Source organism: Nerophis ophidion, linkage group LG02 (assembly GCF_033978795.1).
Source record: "Nerophis ophidion isolate RoL-2023_Sa linkage group LG02, RoL_Noph_v1.0, whole genome shotgun sequence".
NCBI classification, from domain to species: Eukaryota; Metazoa; Chordata; class Actinopteri; order Syngnathiformes; family Syngnathidae; genus Nerophis; species Nerophis ophidion.
The window spans coordinates 50,161,196-50,184,036 of NC_084612.1; the positions used below are offsets into that span (position 1 = coordinate 50,161,196).

Sequence of the window (22,841 nt, forward strand, 5' to 3'; positions counted from 1 at the left end):
ATTAACGCATTAAATTGCCCACCCCTAATATATACATATATATATGTGTGTGTATACATACATACATATATATATATATATATATATATATATATATATATATATATATATATATATATATATATATATGCATGTATGTATACGTATAGGCCCTGTGGTCAGGTTACAACTTGTCCAGGGTGTACCCCGTCTACCACCCGAATGCAGCTGAGATAGGCTCGAGCACCCCCTGCAACCCTGAAAGGGACAAGCGGTAGAAAATGGATGAATGGATGCATATATATGTCTATATGCATGTTTACAATATATATGTATATAAGTATGTGTACATACTGTATATATATATATATATATATATATATATATATATTAGGGCTGCGTATCTTTGGGTGTTCCACGATTTGATACAATATCGATTCTTGGGGTCGCGATTAGAATATATATACATTTTTTCAATTCAATGCGATTCTCGATTCAAAAATGATATTTTTCTGATTCGAAACGATTCTGTATTCATTCAACACATAGGATTTCAGCAGGATCTACCCAAGTCTGCTGACATGCTACCAGAGTAGTAGATTTTTTTTTTTTTTAAAAGCCTTTATAATTGTAAAGGACAATGTTTTATCAACTGATTGCAATAATGTAAATTTGTTTTAACTATTAAACAAACCAAAAATATGACTTATTTAATGTTTGTGAAAACATTGGACATAGTGTGTTGTCAAGCTTATGAGATGCGATGCAAGTGTAAGCCACTGTGACACTATTGTTCTTTTTTTTTTATTTTTATAAATGTCGAAAGATAATGTCAATGAGGGATTTTTAATCACTGCTATGCTGAAATTACAACTAATATTGATACTGTTGTTGATAATATTCATTTTCGTTTCACTACTTTTGGTTTGTTCTGTGTCGTGTTTGTGTCTCCTCTCAATTGCTCTGTTTATTGCAGTTCTGAGTGTTGCTGGGTCAGGTTTGTTTTTGGAATTGGATTGGATTGTTATCATAGTGTTGTGTATTGGTTTGTTGAATTGATAAAAAAAAAATAAAATAAATGACAATAGATTCTGAATCGCACAACGTGATAATCGCGATTCGTATTGGAATCGATTTTTTCCAACACCCCATATATATATATATATATATATATATATATATATATATATATATATATATATATATATATATATATATATATATATATATATAATATGTATATACATGTATATATATATATACAAATCCCGTTTCCATATGAGTTGGGGAATTGTGTTAGATGTAAATATAAACGGAATACAATGATTTACAATTCATTTTCAACCCATATTCAGTTGAATATGCTACAAAGACAACGTATTTGATGTTCAAACTCATGGCTGCAACACGTGCCAAAGTAGTTGGGAAAGGGCATGTTCACCACTGTGTTACATCACCTTTTCTTTAAACAACACTCAATAAATGTTTGGGAACTGAGGAAACTAATTGTTGAAGCTTTGAAAGTGGAATTCTTTTTCATTCTTGTTTTATGTAGAGTTTCAGTTGTTTAACAGTCCGGTGTCTCCGCTGTCGTATTTTATGCTTCATAATGCGCAACACATTTTTTTGATGGGAGACAGGTCTGGACTGCAGGCGGGCCAAGAAAGTACCTGCACTCTTTTTTTCACAAAGTCACGCTGTTGTAACATATGCTGAATGTGGCTTGGCATTGTCTTGCTGAAATAAGCCGGGGCGTCCATGAAAAAGACGGCTCTTAGATGGCAGCATATGTTGTTCCAAAACCTGTGTGTACCTTTCAGCAATAATGGTGCCTTCACAGATGTGTAAGTTACCCATGCCTTGGGTACTAATGCACTCCCATACCATCACAGATGCTGGCTTTTGAACTTTGCGTCGATCACAGTCTGGATGGTTCGCTTCCCCTTTGGTCCGGATGACACGATGTCGAATATTTCCCCCAAAAATTTGAATTGCGGACTCGTCTAACCAAAGAACACTTTTCCACTTTGCATCAGTCCATCTTGGATGATTTCGGGCCCAGAGAAGCCGGCGCCGTTTTTGGATGTTATTGATAAATGGCTTTCGCTTTTTATAGTATAACTTTAATTTGCACTTACAGATGTAGCAATTAACTGTATTTAGTGACAGTGGTTTTCTGATGTGTTCCTGAGATTGATATTGGTTTTTGATACAGTGCCGTCTGAGGGATCAAAGGTCACGGTCATTCAATGTTGGTTTCCGGCCTTGCCGCGAACGTGGAATAATTTCTCCAGATTCGCTGGACCTTTTGATGATATTATGGACTGTAGATGTTGAAATCTCTAATTTTCTTGCAAATGCACTTTGAGAAATGTTGTTCTTAAACTCTTTGACTATTTGCTTACGTAGTTGTGGACAAAGGGGTGTACCTCGCCCCATCCTTTCTTGTGAAAGACTGACCATTTTTTGGGAAGCTGTCTCTATCCCCATTCATGGCACCCACCTCTTCCCAATTATTCTGCACACCAACATGTTTATCAGTTTAAACATCAAATATGTTGTCTTTGTAGCATATTCAACTGAATATGGGTTGAAAATAATTAGCAAATCATTGTATTCCGTTTGAATTTACATCTAACACAATTTCCCAACTCATAAGGAAACGGGGCTTGTATATATAGATATATGCATGAATGTATGTATATTATTGTATGTATGTGTTTATATTTATACATGTATTCATATATATATATATATATATATATATATATATATGTATATGTGTATATATATATATATATATATATATATATATATGTATATGTGTGTGTATATATATATATATATATATATATATATATATATATATAATATGATATGCTCATTGGGGACTCCTACTACCTGCAATGTTAGCCGTAATTTGTGGAAAAATTGTTTATCTTTAAAATTAAAAAAAGACAGTTTCTTGTCCGTCATAATGATTGTGGATGACAGGCAGAATTCCCAAAAAGTGCATTTGGTCTTCAAAAGGAGGTTGCCTGCAGGGTGACAAGAACGGTACTTGTGTTACCATGGAGATGGATGCAATAATACAATTGAATCATTAACATGTATTTCATTATTTGAATTTTAAATTTTATTTTTCATTTTTAACTTTTACATAATTTATTTAGTCACCTTTTTCTGTCGATTGTTTGGAATTGTATCAAGCAATAGAGTGCAGTACCTGGCTGCACTATATTAGTCGGTCATTTGCTGCCTAAAAAAGGCACAGAATGACATCATTCCTGGTGAGCTCCAAGTTTCTCCATTAAATTGAGAAATCAATCAACTAATCAATGTCATTCCTCATAATTTAATCAAGCTAATGGAGTCCTAGCATCTCTATTTAGAAGCTATTTGCTATTCATCGTCACGTTTGCACAATGTGTCATTTCCAACAACAGAGAGATAATTCAGTTGTGGAATCATACATGAATAATTACAAACATCTGGCTTGGTAAGGGAGGCGAGGGAATCAGATGTTGTTTTAGTCAGACGTGTGTACCCAAGCTCTCTTATACAACCATTCCCTCATTGTTGAGAAGCGCGTGTTGGCCCCCGGGACAAACGCTCCAAAGGAGTCTGCTTTAGACGGGCATAAGGTAACATTCCATCCAGTGAGTCAAATGATGGCAGGTACAATAGTGGCGTTATCTGCAGGGAGGAGGCCGACCCTAGTGTGATGTGACAGAGTCACTAACGCTCCCTGACAGGACACGGCAAACACAAACAACACGTTGCAGCAGTGCCAGCGGATTTTTTAGCATGCACCACTCTCTCACCGCCACTTTTTGGCGACTAAACACTGTCTGCTACTATTTGCTTAGGCGACACGTTGCACAACTTTTTGTCTGTCCGTCTCAGTCGTGATGGTTTAGGCGAACACGTATCTTATCGTGTCAAGGCACAAAGCTATATTAATGATATGGCAATGTTGGGGAAAAGTATGTGATCGGCATTACAGATTGAGTTTTGGGTTAGGGTTAGCTATTAATTTGTATCCATACACAGTGAGGAGCCGCTCCCCTAAGCTAATAATAATCACCTCCATTGCAGCAAATAAAATGCATTTCTCTCTTGTATATACAATATATAAATATACATATGTATATATAAATATAAATATACACATATATAGCGCCCCCCGCGACCCCAAAAGGCAATAAGCGGTAGAAAATGGATGGGATATATATATATATATATATATATATATTATTTATATATATATATATATATATATATATATATATATATATATATATATATATATATATATATATATATATATATATATATATGTAGGTGTGGGAAAAATCACAAGACTACTTCATCTCTACAGAACTGTTTCATGAGGGGTTCCCTCAATCATCAGGAGAAATCTCCCGATGATTGAGGGAACCCCTCACACCTACATATTGCGCTCTACCACGGTATCGAGCATTATTCTCTGGATAATCCAATCAAGACACACATATATATATATATATATATATATATATATATCAGGGTCTACCCCACCTTCTGCCAAATGCAGCTGAGATAGGCTCTAGCACCCCCCTCGACCCCGAATGGGACAAGCTGTAGTAAATGGATTGATGGGTACATGGCCGGACATGTGGGGGTTAGGGGTTCGGCTAGTCTGCCGGGACTTAATCGCTGTCCCTCCGGCCTGTGTATAGATTTGTTGTTGTACACATACAGAATGTGTGTGTGTGTGTGTGTGTGTGTGTGTGTGTGTGTGTGTGTGTGTGCGTGTGTGTTTGTGTGTGTGTCTGTGTGTGTCTACAAATATATTATACCGTATATATACAAACCCTGTTTCCATATGAGTTGGGAAATTGTGTTAGATGCAAATATAAACAGAATACAATGATTTGCAAAACGTTTTCAACTCATATTCAATTGAAAGCACTACAAAGACATCATATTTGATGTTCAAAATCACAAACTTTATTTATTTTTTGCAAATAATAATTAACTTAGAATTTCATGGCTGCAACATGTGCCAAATAGTTGGGAAAGGGCATGTTCACCACTGTGTTACATCACCTTTTCTTTGAACAACACTAAATAAACGTTTGGGAACTGAGGAAACAAATTGTTGAAGCTTTGAAAGTGGAATTCTTTCCCATTCTTGTTTCATGTAGAGTTTCAGTCGTTCAACAGTCTGGGGTCTCCGCTCTCATATTTTACACTTTATATTGCGCCACACATTTTCGATGGGAGACAGGTCTGGACTGCAGGCGGGTCAGGAAAGTACCCGCACTCTTTTTTTTATGAAGCCACGTTGTTGTAACACGTGCTGGATGTGGTTTGGCATTGTCTCGCTGAAATAAGCAGGGGCGTCCATGAAAAAGACGGCGCATAGATGGCAGCATATGTTGTTCCAAAACCTGTGTGTACCTTTCAGCATTATTGGTGCCTTCACAGATGTGTAAGTTACCCATGCCTTTGGCACTAATGCACCCCCATACCATCACAGATGCTGGCTTTTGATATTTGTGTCCACAACAGTCTGGATGGTTTGCTTCCCCTTTGGTCTGGATGACACGATGTCGCATATTTCCAAAAACAAATTTAAATGTGGACTCGTCAGACAACAGAACACTTTTCCACTTTGCATCAGTCCATCTTAGATGATCTCAGGCCCAGAGAAGCCGGCGGCATTTCTAGATGTTGTTGATAAATGGCTTTCACTTTGCATAGTAGAGCTTTTACTTGCAATTACAGATGTAGCGACAAACTGTATTTAGTGACAGTGGTTTTATGAAGTGTTCCTGAACCCATGTGGTGATATCCTTTAGAGATTGATGTCGGTTTTTGATACAGTGCCATCTGAGGGATCGAAGGTCACGGTCATTCAATGTTGGTTTCTGGCCATGCCGCTTACATGGAGTGATTTCTCCAGATTCTCTGGACCTTATGATGATATTATGGACCGTAGATGTTGAAATCCTTAAATTTCTTGCAATTGCACTTTGAGAAATGTTGTTCTTGAACTGTTTTACTATTTGCTCACACAGTTGTGGACAAAGGGGTGTACCTCGCCCCATCCTTTCTTGTGAAAGACTGAGCATTTTTTGGGAAACTGTTTTTATACCCAATGATGGCACCCATATGTTCCCAATTAGCCTGCACACCTGTGGGATGTTCCAAGTAAGTGTTTGATGAGCATACCTCAACTTTATCAGTATTTATTGCCACCCTTTGCCAACGTTGTTGTCATGTGTTGCTGGCATCAAATTCTAAAGTTAATGAGTATTTGCCAAAATAAAATGTTTACAAGTTTGAACATCAAAACAGTTGTCTTTGTAGCATATTCAACTGAATATGCATTGAAAATGATTTGCAAATAATTGTATTCCGTTCATATTTACATCTAACACAATTGTGTTTGTATGTTTCTGTGTGTATGTGTTTGCGTGCGTGCGTGTTTTGTGTGTGCGTATATATTTATACATATATATTTATATATTTACACAATATATATGTGTGTTTAAGTATATATAAGTATATAAGTATATATTTATGTACATATTGATGTATATATATATATATATATATATATATATATATATATATATACATATATATATATATATATGTGTGTACATTATATATATATATATATATATATATATATATAAATACATGTATGTGTGTACATTTCATATATATATATACATACATGTGTATATATATATATATATATATATGTACATATATACATGCGATGTCCAGGGTGTACGCCACCTTCCGCCTGATTGTTGCTGAAGATAGGCACCAGTGCCCCCGCTACCCCAAAGGGAATAAGTGGTAGAAAATGGATGGATGGATGGATGGATGCATATATAACGTATAGACTTAGACAAACTTTATTAATCCACAAGGGAACTTGTTCATATACGTGTATATAAATGTATAAGTGTATATGGTTCGTACTTCACCAAACTCAAACCGATTTTTGTGCGCCGTGTGTACTATTTTCAATGAAACATCAACATTTTGGTCTTGCTTTCTTACCTGTCCTTGCTAGCATCATTAATTGAACAGACGTCAGCCTGCAGTCATCGTCTTTTTTTATGTGTGACTGCCACCTACTGGTCACACTTATTGTTACACCTTGTACCAAATTGCTGAGGTCGGTAAGCACAACCAGAATTAACACCGTGTTATAAGGCGCACTGTCCATTTTTAGGACGATGAAAGGATTTTAAGTGTGCCTTATAGTCCGAAAAAGCCAGGTATTTTTTTGCAAATTGAGGCCGTAGTCTCCATCAGAATGTGGAGAGTGACGTGGCGAGTTTTGATGACACATGTTTAACCCGCCAAATGTCTCCTGTGGACAGAAACTGGATCAAAGTGGTTAGCCTCACATCAACCCTTCACAGATTTCCCTTCAGGCCGCTTCCGGGACCGCGCTCTGAAAAGAGTAAGTTTTTAGCGACGTGAAGCGGACTTTGGATGAGACAGCTCTGTTTCCGCACCAAGTCCCACGTGTGAACCGCAACAAAGACGGCAATTCTGGGCCAGCGTTGCGAGGAAGTAGCCAGATTTGGCCCTGATCCATTTGACCGGCTGTGATTAAGAACTCCGTGGAAGTTCTGCCTCGCGGGCACGTAGGCTTCAGAAGCCGGGGACGACAGGGGCATTTGGCCTCCCAAACTTGGGGGGCTAATAGGATTTGCTTAAATAATGGCCTGATTTTTGGTTCACGCGGCGAGACGAGGAGGCAGAAAGAGGATTTGAAGGTTGAGAGCGCCGACTGAAGTATTCCCAAAGCTCATCATTATTCTATGCGCTGTTTTCATCAGCACGTGCAGTACAGCTACAGTAGCAAGATCTCCTCTTAAGTCCCGCTGAGATGCCTTGATGGCGTGGCTGTGGAGTCACGCTGAGCCGTGCCGGTCCGGGAGGGGAGGAGAAGAAGAATAGGGGTGAAGAGTGGCGAAGGAAAAAGAAAGGGAGTCTGTGAAGTCGAGCGCTTCAAAGTGGGCTGTCTGCTTCCTGTCAGGCGCTGAAAACGGGGCGAGCCGACGCCAAAGATCTCCTCCTCGTCACCGTGTTTCTGAGGAAGACTTTTCTGATGCCTCGCAGAAACTTTTGCGCCGACTCACTTTTGTTTTCTCAAAAAAGGCGTTTCGGAGTTCTTGTGGAGGCTTTTGAGGCCGCCGCGGTTTTGCGTCATCGGCGGAACGTTTGTCAGGCGGGCTGGAGACTGCGCCCAGGAGTCACGTGGACTATGTGTAAGTACAATACACTTGTATACTATGTTGTAGCTTGTGCAGCCCTTTGAGACACTTGCCATTAATTGCTATATACAGTCGTAATCAAACTTGTAAAGAACATAATGTCATGGCTGTCTTGAGTTTCCAATCATTTCTACAACTCTTTTTTTTTTTTTTTTAGATAGAGTGATTAGAGCACATACTTGTTGGTTACAATAAACATTCATAAAGCTTAATTTTTGTTTCATCTCACATGGACAAATATAAGACCTTCTTATATTAATAATTAATTTAAATTTTCCTGAAGGAACTCTCCCGAAGGAATCAATAAAGCACTATCTAATAAAGTACTATCTTCTGGAGGAAATATCTGTGGTCTGATGAAACAAAAATGGAGCTGTTTGGCCACAATACCCAGCGATATGTTTGGAGGAGAAAAGGTGAGGCCTTTAATCCCAGGAACACCACACCTACCGTCAGGCATGGTGGCGGTTGTCATGATCCTTGGTCCGGATCATGTTTTTGTTATGTTCTGTTAGTTTTGGACTCCTTTAGTTCCTGTTGGGGACGCCATGGCGCAGTCGGTAGACTGGCCTTAAGGGTTTCTGGTTCAATCCCCACCTACTACCAACCTAGTCATGTCCGTTGTGTCCTTGAGCAAGACACTTCACCCTTGCTCCTGATGGGTTGTGGTTAGGGCCTTGCATGGCAGCTCCCGCCATCTGTGTGTGAAAGAATGTGTGTGTGAATGTGGAAATTGTGTCAAAGCGCTTTGAGTACCTATACAAGTATAACCAATTTACCATCTATTTACCATTTTTATATCCAACATTATGCATTATTCTAACTGATCTTTTTTGTAACACTGTTAGTGAATGAAGTGTACTTTTGTAATTATTTCCCCATATTTCTACACAGTAACTCAGATATGGTAACACTAGTGAGCAGTAGAGAATATGAAGTGATTTTTGGTCTAGAACATATTTAGCTGTATTCATTATTGACGTGTTTCTTGCTAATATACATCATAAAGAGGCAAGAAACATGTCAATAATGAATAAAGCTAAATATGTTCTAGACCAAAAATCACTTCATATTCTTTACTGCTCACTAGTGTTACCATATATGAGTTACTGTGTAGAAATATGGGGAAATAATTACAAAAGTACACTCCATTCACTAACAGTGTTACAAAAAAGATCAGTTAGAATAATACATAATGTTGGATATAGAGAACATACAAATCCTTTATTTATTGAATCAAAGATACTGAAATTTCATGACATAGTGAATTTGCAAACAGCTAAAATTATACACAAAGCAAACTATAACCAGCTACCCAAAAATATACAACAATTCTTTTCAACAAAAGAGGAGAAATATAATCTTAGAAAAAATTTAATTTAAAACATTTGTACGCACGTACAACACTTAAGACCTTCAGTATATCTGTTTGTGGAATTAAAATATGGAATGGCTTAAGCAAAGCAATCAAATAATGTACTAATATGATTCATTTCAGGAATTTTTTCAAACTTAAAGTGTTTACAAAGTACAAAGAAAAATAATCATGATAAACATTCTGAATTTATTCATTTATCCATTCTTTCATTCTCAAAATAACCTTACTTATCTCATCATATGGACCAGAGGTCCCCAACCACCGGGCCGCAGAATTTTTTTAAATTAATTTTTATTTAAATAAAAAAAAATATATATATATTTTTGTTTTAGGTTTTTTTTTTTTTTTTTAATCAAATCAACATAAAAATGCAATATACACTTACAATTAGTGCCCCAGCCACAAAAACCTCCCTTTTTCATGACAAAAACTTCCCTTTTTCATGACAAAAGGGAAAAAAAAAAAAAAAAAAAAAAAAAAAAATGGATTCCCCCCGGGCCGCGGATACAAAAAGGTTGGGAACCACTGATATGGACTATCACTTACTTCACCAATTATTTATATATCTTTTTTTATTGTGATACTTATGGAGTATATTGTAAATACATTTAGAAAAGGAAGTGAACAAAAGTTTTAGCAACTGTTATGTAAAAGAAAAGGGGTAGGATTTAGCTCGACTGCTCCAATATTGTCAAGAGGAGTGGTCAAAATTTCAAGCAGAAGCTTCTGGATGGCTACCAAAAGCGCTTTATTGCCGTGAAACTTGCCAAGGTACATGTAACCAAATCTTTGCATTGCTGTATGCATACTTTTGACCCAGCACATTTGGTTACACGTTCAGTAGACCCATAATAAATTCATAAAAGAACCAAACTTCATGAATGTATTTTGAGCTCCAATCACTCTATCACAAAAAATAAAAGTTGTAGAAGTGATTAGAAATTCAAGACAGACATGACATTATGTTCCTTATAAGTGTATGTAAACTTTTGATCACGACTGGAAATAAACTTTGATTGATTGATTAATATACTACATCAGGCCTGGGCAATTATTTTGACTCGGGGGGGCAAATTCAGAGAAGAAATGTGTCTGGGTCAGGTATATCTATTTTTAGGAACACTAATACCAAACCTCACAGTAAGGTCTGATTGAATGCTAAAAATGTTATGACGGACTGCCTTAAAAAACGGAATGAAATTTTACATTCTTCTACTGAACCAGACACCCAGAATGTAGATGAAAATAAAGAATGTAGGGCAGGGATGTCTATATATATATATATATATATATATATATATATATATATATATATATATATATATATATATATATATATATATATATATATATATATATATATATATATATATATATATATATATATATATACTAGGGCTGGGCAACGATTAAAAATTTTAATCGAAGTCAATCGCACTATTTCTCAGATTAATCGCGATTAACTGCATTGTATACGCAAAGCCCAATAATGAATTCAAAAGTAGTGTGTAGTGCACCTTTATTGGAATATTCCCCCACATGAACAAAAGCGCCAAAACATTTGTTGTGCAAACACAATTTAAATCAGTCCTTGTTAAACAGTAGCAGTTAAATAGCATATTTTATGAAAATCAACTCAAAAAATGTAAATACAAACATTTAAGCTTATTGCCACTGCCAGGGTATTTAAGTTATCCTGTTTGTTATGGAAAATAAATATAATCTACATACAAATCTCTGAGCCACAATCATAACATCTGAACAGGCAATTTCTGAGGTAACAGCTGAAACATTTTTTTTATCAGGGATCTTATGTTTAAAAAAATATATATTATAGGTAGTGGGCTGTTTTAGGGAATTTTTGATCAAATTATCCGTGGTAGCAATATTAATAATGTTGTTTATTCTGCGTAGTGCACTTAAAATAATTATGACCATATCTAGGAATTGATATGATGGGAATTTTCTGATTGTTTGATTTTATGAGCCAGGGAATAAAATAACTACCCTACCCAGCATGCAACAGGAGTGACGAGCATGCGCGGTAGCCTGGTATAGGTTGTGTCGCCATGACGGCATCTTGTATGTTGTGATATGCACGCTCTGAAAGCAAACGTTAAGAACTCAAACAACACTCCTCGTCTGCATTATTCATAAATAGACAGACAACACATGCTTCACAGGCCGCTGGATGTAGCCGGCAATGTATTCCCATGCTAGCTAGCCGGTCTAGCAAGCACGCGTCATTCAGTCCAAAACGGCCCGATCTATCCACATTCAGAATTGTCTGGCGGTCGTAAGTGATCCCAGAGTGACCACGCTGTAAGCCAGCCAGGAAATTTGCAGAATTGTCCGGTATTTTTGCCTAATGTTGCATCTTTACCAAGAGCCCCTCGACGCCGGGCGACGCCATCTTGTTAAGAAAAGGCGTTAACAAAATAAAAGCATGTAAATAACATACGCAAATGTGCGATAAAATAATTGTTGGCGTTAATAGATTGATGAGTTAACTCATAATTTACGCATTAATTTGCCCACCCCTAATATATATATATATATATATATATATATATATATATATATATATATATATATATATATATATATATCAAATTATCCGTAATAGCAATATTAATAATGTTGTGTTTATTCTGCGTAGTGCACTTAAAATAATTATGACCATATCTAGGAGTTGATATGATGGGAATTTTCCGATTGTTTGTTTGGTGCTTTGATAAACTGAACGCATATACATGGTATACTATATTGTGATGTTATGAGCCAGGGAAAAAAAGAACTACCTTACCCAGCATGCAACAGGAGTGACGAGCATGCGCGGTAGCCCTGTATAGGTTGTGTGTCGCCATGACGGCATCTTGTATGTTGTGATATGCACGCTCTGAAAGCAAACGTTAAGAACTCAGCCAACACTCCTCGTCTGCATTATTCATAAATAGACAGACAACACATATACTCCGCTGCTTCACAGGCCGCTGGATGTAGCCGGCAAAGTATTCCCATGCTAGCTAGCCGGTCTAGCAAGCACGCGTCATTCAGTCCAAAACGGCCCGATCTATCCACATCCAGAATTGTCTGGCGGTCGTAAGTGATCCCAGAGTGACCACGCTGTAAGCCAGCCAGGAAATTTGCAGAATTGTCCGGTATTTTTGCCTAATGTTGCATCTTTACCAAGAGCCCCTCGACGCCGGGCGACGCCATCTTGTTAAGAAAAGGCGTTAACAAAATAAAAGCATGTAAATAACATACGCAAATGTGCGATAAAATAATTGTTGGCGTTAATAGATTGATGAGTTAACTCATAATTTACGCATTAATTTGCCCACCCCTAATATATATATGTATATATATATATATATATATATATATATATATATATATATCAAATTATCCGTAATAGCAATATTAATAATGTTGTGTTTATTCTGCGTAGTGCACTTAAAATAATTATGACCATATCTAGGAATTGATATGATGGGAATTTTCCGATTGTTTGCTTGGTGCTTTGATAAACTGAACGCATATACTTTGGACTATATAGTGATGTTATGAGCCAGGGAAAAAAAGAACTACCCTACCCAGCATGCAACAGGAGTGACGAGCATGCGCGGTAGCCCGGTATAGGTTGTGTCGCCATGACGGCATCTTGTAAGATGTGATATGCACGCTCTGAAAGCAAACGTTAAGAACTCAGCCAACTCTCCTCGTCTGCATTATTCATAAATAGACAGACAACACATATACTCCGCTGCTTCACAGGCCGGTGGATGTAGCTGGCAAAGTATTCCCATGCTAGCTAGCCGGTCTAGCAAGCACGCTTCTTTCAGTCCAAAACGGCCCGATCCATCCACATTCAGAATTGTCTGGCGGTCGTAAGTGATCCCGGAGTGACCACGCTGTAAGCCAGCCATTAAATTTGCAGGATTGTCCGGTATTTTTGACAAATGTTCCATCTTTACCAAGAGCCCCTCGACGCCGGAGCTTGTCCGGGCGTCGCCATCTTGCTAAGAAAAGGCGTTAACAAAATAATAGCATGTAAACAACATACGCAAATGTGCGATAAAATAATTGTTGGCGTTAATAGATTGATGAGTTAACTCGTAATTAACACATTAATTTGCCCACCCCTAATATATATATATATATATATATATATATATATATATATATATATATGTATGTGTGTATATGCACTGGGCTTAACTTTAAATCGGGGTGACCTGGAGGCCCAGTGCGGCCTCCAGGTCACCCCGATTTAAGGCCTAAAAATGTAAAAAAAATTCTCCCAAAATGTCATAAAATGTTTTAAACACGATTTCAAAAGGTCATTAAAATCTATTAACGTTACTTCTATCTAAAACATTCATAAACCTCAAGTTTTGATTTTAAATGTTTTAATTTACGAGGACGCCATAAGGTCGAACAACTCACAGGAAACAAAAGATAGATAATAGTCTTCATTACTGCCACCTACAGGTGTGTTATGTAACAATATCAGACATATTCATTTCACTTAATTATTGTTACCGGTGTCAAACTACCATTCAGGATGACCAATACCATGAGGAAGTAACAGGTGGCCCGGCTTTTGATCCTGTTGACTTCATCCAATCAGAATGGTCGTTGTGATTAAATGCAAAAGTTTCTGTTTAATGAGATCAGGGCAGCAAAAACCTGACCTGCATGTTTGATATCCGCCTGCCATGAGATTGTTCTTGTTCTGGAGAGCTTCCTCCTGTACCATTGTTTTTGTTTTTATAAGAAACTCTACTAACAAAGGAATAAATACTATTATTTGACCATCTCCTGTCCTTCTGTTGCAGGCAAAGTCCTGAACACCGACCTGCGCCACTACCTCAGTCTGCAGTTCCAGAAGGGCTCGCTGGACCACAAGCTCCAGCAGATCATACGGGACAACCTCTACCTGCGCACCATCCCGTGTAAGTACACCATCTTGGTCTGCTTATAAATACACAAGCACCTCACACAACACTGCTAAATCCTTAGTACTTTCAGTTTTGTTTGATTTTGGCGGCGCCAGTGGACCAAAGCGGTAGTGTTTTGCCAGAAGAAGACCACGTTTCCCATGAAGACTAGTGCATCTAGCGTCACACTGACTGTAATATTGTCACAAATATTCTGTCTCTAATGGCTATGCTGTTGTTAAATATCAGACACTATGAAAAAATTATTTTGGATTGTTCTACAAACGGTTGTGTTTGCTGGGGGAGTTGTGACGGCACAGAACCACAAGGGGGCAGTCAAACTCTATGTATTTATTTTATATATATATATATATATATATATATATATATATATATATATATATATATATGTAAGATAATTAAACAATAATATATAGAGAATGGAGTGTGTCCAAATCCAAGAGTGTGTATGGTTTAAGACTATGTGTAGGAATCAATTGCTTTGTGGTACCGTAATGAAACTCAGAGAGCGACGCAAGGTTTGCTTAGGGCAGGATGATAGCTTACGGGACATCAACATAAGATTATGTTCAGGCGACGGATAGCAGACTCTTGAAAATAGCGCCAGGTGTGCAGATTGCCGGTGAATGATTGCAGCTGGCAGCTGCTGCAGGACGGAGACGCGACCGACACCTTTGATTGATTGGTTGAAACTTGATTGAGACTTTTATTAGTAGATTGAACAGTACAGTACATATTCCGTACAATTGACCACTAAATCGTAATACTTAATCAATTCATGGCACGTCCCTGGATGTCCGCGGCCGTGTGCGTGTCCCGAATTGTGACAAGCAGAGCGCAAAGATGAGGGCGCATTCCAATGCGCCCTGACTGTGAAACAAACATGACCACTACCAAAAATATATCGGGGTGGATGCAGGTCCCAAGCAAAGAAGTAGTAAAGTAGTAGTGGCTATTTATTGCTATCACGGAAATTTCCGAAAGCTAACATTAGCATTAGCATTTGAATTTGAGCATGGAAAGTCACTTACTAATTTAGCAGGAACAGAGCCAAGGCAGCATCGGCTTGAAATCCCTCCTCTTTGAGCTCACGCCAGCGACGAAAGCCGGGCCAATGTTGATCCTTGACTGTCCTTTTATATGGGTAGGCTCCATTTTTCTTTTTTTTTGTCTCCTCAGACAAAACTTTTCGTTTCTTTGGTTGTTTTGTAGCTTCGGCCATTATAGAAGTAATTGCACGTGGAGGTTCTTCTTCTCCTTATTTTAGTTTTCCAGCGACACTAGGCGTTAGCATTGACTTCCGTCTTTTTAATGAACGGGGAAAGGGGAAGTGACGTATGCCGGAAAGCAAGAAAACAGCAAAAAACTCCAAATAAGTCAGGGCGTGATGGTGACAGTACACCTACTTTGAGACAAGAGCTATATTGATGCATGCTTTAAAGTCATGTCCCACAATTGTCAGAACAACTTTTTACTGTTAATGTCGGTTAATGACTTAAATTGTTTTTTGTTTTATGTTTGCCTTAACCAGCACACTAACTTTCAGCCTAATCTGAATTAAAAAGGGCCTTACTGTTAATGTTCATGATTTGTAACATAACTGTGAGGAAGTCGCTTCGAGTGTGTGCAAAGAAGAGTCCTGCTTCAACTGCAAACCTTCGCAAAAAGAAGAATTTTCCAAAAAACTACTTGTATTGACGGGCTCAGTGACTGTTTATGGCAATGGAGGAGACAATGAAATGATAAGTAATAACAGTACGTTGGAAATGTGTCAGTGACACAATAGCAATATTTTCACGAGTTTGTTGTGTAGATAGATTAGCCTTCTATTGTAAGATGATGCCATAACCGTCATCCGGCAAAATAAAGCCTCCAAAATAGGAGCGCAAGACGAGCACTAAAACACTACACACAAGAAAACAGCAATAAACTCCAAATAAGTCAGGATGTGATGTGATAGGTGGTGACAGTACACCTACTTTGAGAGAAGAGCTATATTGATGCATGCTTAGTTATGCTTTAATGTCATATCCCAAAATTGCCACAACTTTTTACTGTCAATATCAGCTGCTGAGTTTCATTTTTTATGTTTTCTGCTGATAGTGGGTCTCCACAAAATATATATTTTTAAAATTTATATTATGCTTATAAACTAAGTAAATATGTCCGTGGACACATAATGACTATGAATATGACCAATGTATGATCTTTAAACTCCTTGGTACTGGATCGATGCCTACATTTGAGGTATCATCCAAAACTAATATAACGTATCAAAGAAGAGAAGAATAAGTGAATATAACATTTCAACAGAAGTGTAGATAGAACATGTTGAAACGGAAAATAAGCAGATATTAACAGTAAATGAACAAGTGGATTAATAATAAATTTTTACAGTTTGTCCCTCATAATGTTGACAAAATAATAGGTGGATAAATGACACAATATGTCAGCAGACTAATTGGGAATCTTTGCTTGTTTACTTACAAGTTGTCTAGTATGGTCACTATTTTATTTATGGACAAAATTACAATATTAAACATATGTTTCATGTTACCTAAGATTTTTTCTTAAAATAAAGCCAATAATGCCATTTTTTTGTGGTCCCCTTTATTTAGAAAAGTATCAAAATACATTTTAGTACTGCTACCAAAATATTGGTATTATTACAAGAATTGCGGTTCTTTCAAAAATGATTTTCTTTTTGTTGACACCCCTGGAAAACAGAATTAATTTCCCCACTGTACTGAGTCCTTGTCCACTTGAGATGAAGGACTCTTGATAAGCCTCCTGTCCTTGGACTTGCACATGTGCACACGGGACTACGGAGGCGTGTGAATGTCTTCTGGGCAGCGCCTTAGAAACAACTGCTATATATTCCTGTGCTGTAAAAGCTTTGTCACCTCGTATAGTCTTTCGTGTCTCTGGCATTATGCAGCAACATCAACACACACACACGCGCACACACACACACACACACACACACACACACACACACACACACACACACACACACACACACACACACACACGCGTGCGCCCTCACGCTCTCTGAGAAAGACGCTCACACACATACACACACTTTGTCGCCATGGCAACGTGAGCAAGGACGTCTCTCTAACCCCCCGTGCAACTTATTTACTTTGCAAGCCATCAAAGCCCGGATCCATGGCACAAAGAAAGGCTGCACTTCTCCTCTCGGTGACTGCGACGTCCATTCACGTTTCCGTAATATATTTTTCGTATTTTCTGAGTTATAAGCTGCACCCACCAATTTTGAGACACTAGTGATTTAGGGCTGTATAAATAATCATTTATTGATTGATATAGACTGGTACTAAGACGTTTGTGAATGTTTATTTACATACCCCCTGTTTGGCACTCAGCATCAAGGGTTGGAATTGGGGGTTAAATCACCAAAAAATATTCCCAGGCTGTTGCTCACTGATCAAGGGTGATGGGTCAAATGCAGAGAATAATTTCGCCACACCTAGTGTGTGTGTGTGACAATCATTGGTACTTTTAGGTGTCAAACTCAACGCAAATACCTGGATTTATAATATGTCCATAAAGTACTTAATATTTTCTCACTAAATGTAGTAGATTTTTTTTCATTTTGACAGAAAAAAATATATGTGCTGCTTGAAATCGCATGAATTTAGAATTTTAATAGTATCCAATATTGCAACAAATATTACATATTATCATACTTTCCAAATATTATTTGTCTAAATAAAAATAAGTACTTAAATATCTGCTTGACTTATAATTTTACTGCAAACTTCCCATCAAATTAATAAAAAACAGTGTCAATACATTTTATGGTGTTCTTTACAGCATACTACTGTAAATGAAAAAATAAAAAAATATATAAAAATTGTATTAACGTTCTGTTAACCGAGCGGCCATATTTTTACTGTAATATTTTGTTTTAACGGTGTATTACTGTAAAACAATACATTTGTTTTTTTGGTAGAAAAACTGGCAGCTAAGTTGCCAAAAAAAAAAAAAAGGAACTTGTACTGTTTTTCAATTCACAATATATTGTGTTGAAAACAATCCATCCATCCATCTATTTTCTACTGCTTGTCCCTGTGATGAAAACCAATGTATATTAAATAGTAAAATTCTGGCAATCAAGTTGCCAGCTTTTTCCGTAAAAAAACAAAATCAAAACCGTGGTACTTTTTTTAGATTTATCGTAAAATGTTGTAAAAAAATATATGTAAAAAAAAACCCCACTATATTTTACAGTAACATTTTGTGAATGTAAAGTTTTGACTGCAGAATCAAATGTCTCCTTAAAGCTATTCATATAATTAATAATGAAATCTGATGCCCTCTGATGGCAGTCATAACTGCCATGGGCCCTCAATAAAAACTAGTGTGTGTATGACAATCGATGGTACTTTAACTTTAACTTATTAGTTATACCTTGTTAGCATAGTAGCTTATGCTAACGACGCTAGCTTCATTACATGACTATAGCATGTACACATATGCATGAAAACACACCTACAAACATCACAAATGGGACGGTTTCGTAAGTAAGAATTGTTTTAGTTATATTGTAAAACTCACAAACCTTGCCTGGAGCAAGGAATGAAGAGTCCATACAATTAGAAACGCTCAGGACTGATAGTGACACACACTAGGTGTTTTACCCTCTGTATTTGACTCATCACCTTGTTCGACCCCCCGGGAAGTGAGGGGAGCAGTGAGCAGCAGCGATAGGAATCCCCAATTCCAACCCTTGATGCTGAGTGCCAAGCAGGGAGGTAATGGGTCCCATTTTTTATAATCTTTGGTATGAATCGGCTGGGGTTTGAACTCACGACCTACCGATCTCAGGGGGGACACTCTAACCACAAACCCACTGAAGGGCACTTTTACTTTCGGTTCAAAGTTGTATAAACAGAAGGGCAACGCAGCACCTGCAATGTGCAACCTCGTCCAAAAGATGGCAGCAAAGCACAAACAATAACACAACTATTCAGTGTCTTTGCTTTGTTTTTGTTTTCAAACTATTTGTATTATGGTCGTCAGCGAAGAAAAATCAACATATTAGCCTCACGGACTACAAGTCACATATATATACACTGTGAAATGTGTTATTTACACACATATTTTATAAATGTTTATTTACATACCATAATTGTTTCCAAAACGGTGTCTGTAACACGGCAGTAAAACGGCTGATCAAACAAAACAGAAGTCATGGTCATGGACGCACTAGCTGCGCAGGCTAGTTTTCCAATCAGCTAAACGGACTCAATAACTCCACAGGGACGTTTTGGTGAATTTACTGAGGAATTTGTGAAACTGAAACAATGCAAAAAAAATGCCGTTGTAAGTTGATAATACTAACACAGACATTCATAAACGTGTTAACATATTAGCTCATGCTCACGACACTAACTTCATCACATTATTATAGCACATACAAATATGCATAAACCTCCTATAGGGGATGGTTTAGTAAGTATGAATTGTTTTAGTTATATCGTAAAACTCACAAACGTTGCTTGGAGCAATGAGTGAAGAACATTTTCGAACAGAAAAGTTATGGACGAATGGTAGACTAAACTTGACATACCTCTGAGTCAAGGCACAAAACAGGAAGTACATTTTCAACCTGCAGTGAGTGAACTTGCCTAAAAGATGGCGCCGTAGCACAAACAATAACGCAGCTCTTCAGCGTCACTGTAAGTGGTGAAAACTGTCCGTCTATAAATTTGCAGCACCGTTATGTAAGCCGCGAGGTTCTAAGCATAGGAAAAATTTGCAGTTTAGAGTCCGTTTGTGCTGCAAAAATTGTTTTAGTCTAACTATTATAGTTCTTAAGTTTTTACAGCTTTTAAGAAACCTAACATTTTCTAAGATTTTTAATTCAAGGTTTTCATAAACTGCAAAACATGACCATCAAAATCATCAAAAGGACTTTTGAAATATCTTAAGTTGCATGTTATAAGCATGTCATATTTTAGTCTCCCCTTGTAAATCTAATTGCTGGAATAAACAAACCTTTGCATGTTACTAAATACTATATAAATATTAAATGTGAGTGTTTATCTGTGAATAAATATCTATAAATAATACATGTCAGTGTTTATCTGTAAATAACAATATCTAAATGTAAGTCTTTATCTGTAAGTAACAATATATAAATAATACATGTCAGTGTTTATCTGTAAATACCAATCCATACATCCATCCATTTTCTACCGCTTATTCCCTTTGGGGTCGCGGGGGGCGTTAGTGCCTATTGCAGCTACAATCGGGCGGAAGGCGGAGTACACCCTGGACAAGGCAGGGCCAACACAGATAGACAGACAACATTCACACTCGCATTCACACACTAGGGCCAATTTAGTGTTGCCAATCAACCTATCCCCAGGTGCATTTCTTTGGAAGTGGGAGGAATCTGGAGTACCCGGAGGGAACCCACGCATTCACGGGGAGGACATGCAAACCCCACACAGAAAGATCCCAAGCCCGGGATTGAACCCTGACTCCTCAGAACCTTTGTATTGTGAGGCAGACGCACTAACCCCTCCTCCACCGTGAAGCCCCCGTAAATACCAATATAAATAATAAATGTCAATGTTTATATGTAAATAACAGTATGTCAATAATAAATGTCTGTGTTTATTTGGAAATGACAATATTTAAATGATAAATGTCAGTGTTTATCTGTAAATAGCAATATATAAATAATATTGTCAGTTTTTATCTGTAAATAACAATATATAAATGTCAGAGTTTATCTGTGAATAACAATATGTAAATGTAAGTCTTTATCTGTAAATAACAATATGTAGTTGATTACTGTCAGTGTTTATCTGTAAATACCAATATATAAATAATAAATGTCAGTGTTAACTTGTAAATAACAGTATTTCAATAATAAATGTCAGTGTTTATTTGTAGATGACAATATTTAAATAATAAATGTCAGTGTTTATCTGTAAATAACAATATATAAATAATAATGTCAGTTTATTTGTAAATAATATTTTAAATAATAAATGTCAGTTTTTAGCTGTAAATAACAATACATAAATGTCAGTGTTTATCTGTAAATAATATATAAATAACAAATATCAGTGTTTATCTGTAGAATAATAAATAAACACATGTCAGTGTTTATTTGTATATAATATATAGATCAATGTTGCCATGTATCTGTAAATAACAATATATAAATATTACATGTCAGTGTTTACCTGTAGATAACAAAATACAAATAATGAATGTCAGTGTTTATTTGTAAATAACAATATATAAATAGTGCCGGTGTTTATTTGTAAATAACAATATATACATGTCAGTGTTTATCTGCAAACCACAATATATAAATAACAAATGTCAGTGTTTATCTGTAAATAATATATAAACAATAAATGTCAGTGTTTATCTGTAAATAACAATATATAAATAATGTCAGTGTTTATCTGTAAATAACAATATATAAATAATACATGTCAGTGTTTATCAGTAAAAAACAATATATAAATAATAAATGTCTGTTTATTAATTGTAAATAACTATACATACATAATATATGTGACTGTTTATCTGTACATACAGATTTTTTTATATAAATAACAAAAGTCAGTGTTTATCTGTAAATAATATAAAATTTATAAATGCCGTTGTTTATCTTTAAGTAACAATGTATAAATAATACATGTCAGTGTTTATCTGTAAATAACAATATATAGATAATAAATGTTACTGTTTATAAATGACAATACATAAATAATGTCAGTGTTTTCTGTAAATACGATATTAATTATAAATGTCGGTGTTTATATGTAAATAACAATATATAAATAATAAATCTCAGTGTTTAACTTTAAATAACAATATATACATAATAAGTGTTTGTGTTTATCAGTAAATAATATACAAGTAATGTCAGTGTTTATCTTTAAATAATATATAAATAATAAATATCAGTGTTTATCAGTAAATGACAATATATAAATAATATATGTCAGTGTTTATCTGTAAATAACAATATATAAATAATACTTGTCAGTGTTTATCAATAAATAACAATATGTCAATATTATATGTCGGTGTTTATCAGTAAATAATATATAAATAATAAATGTTAGCGTTAATCAGTAAATAACAATACATCAATAATGAATGTCAGTGGTTATCTGTAAATAACAATATACAAACAATAAATCCCGCTGACAACATGAGCACATCGGC

At 36.2% G+C, this 22,841-nt stretch overlaps 1 protein-coding gene across 2 annotated transcripts in view; it reads left to right on the plus strand.

The window, feature by feature from the left end:
• The window catches only part of LOC133542060 (membrane-associated guanylate kinase, WW and PDZ domain-containing protein 3), a 418,319-nt gene that overhangs the window by 206,016 nt on the left and 189,462 nt on the right, over positions 1-22,841 (plus strand). For both annotated transcript variants that reach the window (XM_061885883.1, XM_061885890.1), the window contains exon 2: positions 14,493-14,609. In XM_061885883.1, coding sequence (XP_061741867.1) covers positions 14,493-14,609 — 117 coding nt within the window. The remainder of the gene's footprint in view (positions 1-14,492; positions 14,610-22,841) is intronic.